This window comes from Rhincodon typus, chromosome 7 (genome assembly GCF_021869965.1).
Source record: "Rhincodon typus isolate 14 chromosome 7, sRhiTyp1.1, whole genome shotgun sequence".
Lineage (NCBI taxonomy): Eukaryota > Metazoa > Chordata > Chondrichthyes > Orectolobiformes > Rhincodontidae > Rhincodon > Rhincodon typus.
The window spans coordinates 24,404,200-24,409,764 of NC_063338.1; the positions used below are offsets into that span (position 1 = coordinate 24,404,200).

General features: G+C 38.7%; 1 protein-coding gene across 3 annotated transcripts; it reads left to right on the top strand.

The window, feature by feature from the left end:
* The first annotated feature begins 2,598 nt into the window (after positions 1-2,598).
* LOC109916247 (gamma-crystallin S-1-like) lies at positions 2,599-4,619 on the top strand. Of its 3 annotated transcripts, none has more exons than XM_020515984.2 (3): positions 2,599-2,619; positions 2,727-2,969; positions 4,344-4,619. In XM_020515984.2, the coding sequence occupies exons 1-3, from the start codon at positions 2,611-2,613 to the stop codon at positions 4,617-4,619; spliced, it is 528 nt and encodes a 175-aa protein (XP_020371573.1). In that variant the 5' UTR covers positions 2,599-2,610. The 3 variants fall into 3 exon arrangements, with proteins under 3 accessions (XP_020371573.1, XP_020371559.1, XP_020371566.1); XM_020515970.2 differs by having other exon boundaries at positions 2,611-2,628; XM_020515977.2 differs by having other exon boundaries at positions 2,611-2,619; positions 2,727-2,973; positions 4,354-4,619.
* The last annotated feature ends 946 nt before the right edge of the window (positions 4,620-5,565 follow it).

A 5,565-nucleotide genomic window follows, 5' to 3' on the forward strand; every position in this document is an offset into this window, starting at 1 on the left:
ATTTTCCATGACCACTCATTAAATATCCACTATGTATCCACTTTGCAGGTCTGTGAACAACTCTCTGTAAAATTAACACAATGAAGATATCTTGGAGCTAAATTAAACATTCATGAAAAGACAATCTGGAAAAAAACAGATTTTCATCCATCTGTTCAACCTATCTTTCTTGATACAGTTATCAGGCAGTCTCATTATGAAAGTTTGTCTGACTTCCAAACAATACTGCAGAGGAATTGTTTACACAGATGAAAAAGGACCGTTAGTTTTGTTTTACGGCTTTTGAGCTTGTAAAAGTTTTATCTTTCTTTGGTGTGGTTTGTTTGTTCATTTGCACAAGATTACAAGATGTTAAGTAGATTAAAGATTTCTTTTCAATGGGACTTCCACTGGCTATGTTTGATCAAGAGCTTTGTGACAATATTTATCAAAGAGAATTTAAATGCTTGTTTGATCTTGTTCTACATTTCATGACCTCTTCATAGACTTGCCTTTTGGTTGGAAAATGCATGAGGGAATTGGCTCAGTGGTTAGCACTGCTGCCTCACAACACCAAGAACCCGGATTTGATTCCACCCTTGGATGACTGTCTGTGTGGAGTTTGCACATTCTCCCCGTGTCTGCGTGGATTTTCTCCCACAGTCCAAAGATGTGCAGGCGAGGTGGATTGGCCATGCTAAATTATCCTATAGTGTTCAGGGATGTGTAGATTAGGGGTTTACAGGGGAATGGGTCTGGGTGGGATGCTCTGAGGGTCAGTGTAGATGTGTTGCACTGAAGGGCCTGTTTCCACACTCCAGGGATTCTATGAATCTATGAATGGATTCAACAAGTATCAGAACAATGTAAAAATCAAACTGTAGGGTTCTATACATGCATTCATATGTAATCCTACAGAATGCAGAAGCAGAACGTCATCCACTGCAGAAAAGACTCCAAAGTATGTAAACTCTTACACAGTGCTGGTAAATGCAATGGTCTTTTAACTTTAAAAAAAAGTGTTATGATTAATCATTATATAAATAACATATTTAACATTTCAAACAATATCTAATAATGATTGTTGAAGTTGACAAGAACTTTTAAACTTACCGACCAGAAAGCTTTTGACTCCACACCAGGCTTAATCCAGGGTTTCCAAACTGGCTTACCAGGCGTGGTTCTCAAGCTATCAGAAACCTACCCGTCTGCATAATAATAGCAGTCTAAGTGAAAACTGAATTTGGAATGACCAGTTAAATAGCAAACGTTCACTTTAAATGTTTGCCAGATTGCAATCAGTCACATTTTCTAAATTGGGAAAATGGCAGGGGGCTGGAATTGGAGCTAAACAAGAAATTGTGTTTCCACATGTTACCATTTAGCCCTCCCGATGTGTGTTCATGAGCATTGGGGAATGGAAATTCAGCTCAAACAGTTCAGTTTGACATTTGTTCTCATCTTTCTCTTTGCTGTCCTTGATCCCTCTCCTCTGGTTCTGACTCTCAAAGCAGATGGTCACTGTCAATTGTGCCCACATCAGCACAGAACTTTATGGCATCTCAATAGTCGTTGCAGAGAAGTGAATCACCCAGGCGACAGATTCCCCTTTACTGATGTTGGAAAATGCTGTACACATTGTAGACTTAGATGACACGGGATCTGATTCCTGCTGCAGCCATCCTGAAACAACATCCTGTTGCTATCTGGAGAAATGTAGACCTTGCGATGGTGAGGACCAGGAAGAGATCAATGCATCAGGGGAAGGACAGGAGGTAGGATAGATGGAAGCAAAGGGTAGACAGTGAGAGGTGTCTTATTGCATGTCATGGCCTCGTCCTGCTTTGGGAAAATGATCACCCTCTTCTCCCTCATGTAGCGCCAGTTTTGAGGTTCCATTAATTATTCCTCTGGTCCAGAGGCAGGCTTTCACATAAACTTTCTTCCTCAAGACAACTAACAGCCTCAAGGTATGGCTGCACAGGGTCTTTAAAACTCACCCCCACCAACTTTAGTTGGACAAGAAACCCTTCCAATCCTCCAATGAACTTTCACATCCGATGTAAATTTACTTTTACTCAAACAGCCAATGCTCCTGTAACATCCCACTTAGCTGCTCTGTATACGTTGTATAATAACAAAGCTGGTGGAAAATAATGCTGATTGCATTGCCAGAAGGAAGAAAAACATTTGGATTTCCATCGAAAAAGAAAGAACAGTAAGAAATTAAGCTGAGTATTTGTTTGCAATTGTTACATTAATATATACTTGATATTCACAAACAGAGAATACCAATCCATTCTTGGAAACAAAGTTATAAAGCAGATCAACAAAGCGACAATACCTTTACTGGACTCAACATAAATGAACTTGGATTCTAGCCATTCGAATGTTTTCAGGAACAATCGAAACAGCATCAAAGCAGAATGAGAAGAATCAGCCCTATCAATACGCCTGAATAAGGGAATTATATTTGTTATGAATATAGGTCTTTACTTTTCTAATTTGTCGTTTTGCTGATATACGCTGATCAAACCATTAGAATAACAAAACTATTCCCTAGAGTGGCGTTTCATTCCAGTGTATAAATATCGAGCTGGACCGAACTGTGCTACATCTGTAAAGCTCAAAATGGGCAAGGTAAGTAAGGTCAATGTACATATTATTTACATTTGATAATTTGATAATGATAGTTTATAAAATCTTAAATTTAGGAAATTATTGACTTAGTTGTGTAATTTCCACAGATCATCTTTTACGAGGACAGGAACTTCCAGGGTCGGCACTATGAGTGCAGCAGTGACTGTGCCGACCTGACCCCTTACTTCAGCCGCTGTAACTCCATCCGTGTTGAGAGTGACTGGTGGGTGCTGTATGAGAAACCCAACTACATGGGATACCAGTATGTTCTGACCAGGGGAGACTATCCTGACTACCAGCGCTGGATGGGCTTCAATGACTGTGTCAGGTCATGTCGCTCCTACCCACCGGTAAGTTTGATGAACATGTTAATTATGCATTTCCAATCATTTGTTGATATGCTTTATACCTCTTATAAGCCATCAAATTTTTTCTATAGTTTTATCCACTATATTTCCAAATCCTTCATCAATAATGAAATTGCCTTTTGTATTAATTGAATTATTAAGCTTATTTCCTCTTTTTGAGTGATAAATCCATATTTTAGTTTTGTCGGCTTTGTCTTACTTCATATGTTGGAAAAAAATTACAATATTACAAATACCAACCAGAATTGGGAATATGGAAAGAAAAAAAAAATGTGTTGTATTGGCATGTTTCTAATTTGTTGTAAATTTGTATTTAGTAAGCAGTAAGTGTGTTGTATCAATGCTGCAAAAGATTCATTATTCCCCCTTATACTTTTCCATTGCCTGGTGAATTTGACCAAGGTACCAAGTATTTCACGTGCATTCCTGGTTAGACAGTGTATACAGGTGAACTGTAGCTAAACACTAGCGGTTTATTTTTCCGGTTCGCTTTAAGTATTTTAATTGAAATGTTGTCGGAGACTGTGGGTTTTAGGAAGCTGTTCAGGCATGGTGAGTGCCTTTATTAGGCCAGGACCTCACCTCCCAATCTTCAGGTGGAAGGTTCAGTAGTTTCTTTTGATCCCCAAGATCCTCTGATGAAGGTATTTACAGATAGATTAAAGGTGGTAGCGAGTTACCTATTGATATCAAGGTGTAGAGCTGGAGGAACACAGCAGACCAGGCGGCATCAGAGAAGCAGGAAAGTTGACGTTTCGGGACTAGACCCTTCTTCAGAAACGTCAGCTTTCCTGTTCCTCTGTTGCTGCTTGGTCTGCTGTGTACATCCAGCTCTACACCTTGTTATCTCAGACTCCAGCATCGGCAGTTCCTACTATCTCTGAGCTAGTTACCTATTAGCACTTTAACAGATGGATCATGCCTTGTTTGGTACCTTATTTTATCAAATGAATTGACGGTCAGTTTTGTATCTCTCACTTCGTAATTGACAAACCTTTCTTTGCAAGATGGAATTTCAGTCTCTTTTCTCTGGCAACAAAGAACTACCAGTAGCAATTCAACTATAATTTCACAAATGATCTCTTTGCAGTTAGAATACCAAGTTATGATACATTATACTTGAATGTATTTTGTTTCATTTTCATATGCTATCTGCATTGCTTCTATGGTTTCACTGCAAATGGAAACTTTTAATCAATGGCCAGTAATCTATTTCTGAATCATTTTTAACTTCTGCCTTTGATAATGCAAGTCTGCACACATTTTCTTGTGTTTTTTTTTGTTTTAATGAACACTTCTTCTCATCAATATATATCAGATACATTTTTAACAAATGCTTTCTATTGTCTATTGCAGTACCGAGGAGCCTCCTACAGAATGAGGATTTACGAGAGGCCTGACTTTGGAGGACAGATGATGGAATTCACGGATGACTGTCCATCTGTCTACGATCGTTTCCGTTACCGTGACATCCACTCCTGCCATGTGATGGACGGTTACTGGATCTTCTATGAACATCCCAACTACAGAGGGCGACAGTACTTCATGATACCCGGTGAATACAGGAGATACACTGACTGGGGAGGATACAGCTCAGTTGTCGGATCTTTCAGGCGAATGAGGGATTTCTAGATTGTTGGTGAAAACTGAATTCTGACATTCTGTAATATTCTAAAACATAATAAATAACGGATCAGCAAAGCTAATTCCTGTTTTTGAGTCATGTTTTTGTTTCCCTGCAGCTGCAGTGTATTATGATAATCATGGAGAAATACATTCTCACCACAAAATTAATTACACTTCATTGATGTAGCGTCCAATTAAATAAATGATTATTCATTCAGGTAACTGATTCCCCCATCAAATTTCAGGAAAAGTACCATGACTTGTCTTTAAGACAACATGCAAAGGATTTGTAAGATCATTTATTCAGAAAATGTCATCCAGCTAATGGATCTTGATCCTTGAAAGAAGGCTCCTGCTGTTCAAAAAATGAATAGCAATAAAAGTGATTTCTGAAACAACTAATTGAAAATCCAAGAAATTTTATTTGGATTTGTATGGGTTTTTAGGTGATTACTGGACAGTAACTGTATTCAGTTATTCCTCATGTGGCAAGGTTATATCTTCGTAGCACCAAAGGTAACCCTGTGCTTACGACTGAAACCTAAAAAGGTCAGGAGAATGATAATGATTAGAGATTCCAGACAAGTGTCTATGCAGCCAGCAATGTGAATCCAGTGTAGTGGGTTCTGTAGCATGGAAAATTATGATAAAGGTTAAAACAGGGGAAGGACTCAGCAGAGGTTATTAAAGTTTCCAGAACAAGTAATAGGATAGAGAGTATGGAAAGGATCATGAATCTAACTGCAGGCACAGCAGATAAGGGGACAACTATGAGAAGGGAGGCAATCAGCGCAGGATTGAGGGTTTTGAACCTAAATGTGCATAATACATGAAACAAGGTAAATGGGCTTGTAGTGCAGATTGAAAGTTATGGGTACAATGTTGTGGGTGAGGATGAAATATGAAGGTAAGCTAGCTAGTAATATATAAGAAGGTTGCAAGAGGTTTTTGT

Bases quoted from the DNA above. Each gene is read 5' to 3' on its own strand.
- LOC109916247 (XM_020515970.2), top strand. The intron at 2,970-4,343 runs GTAAGTTTGATG...TGTCTATTGCAG, and splicing joins CATGTCGCTCCTACCCACCG to TACCGAGGAGCCTCCTACAG.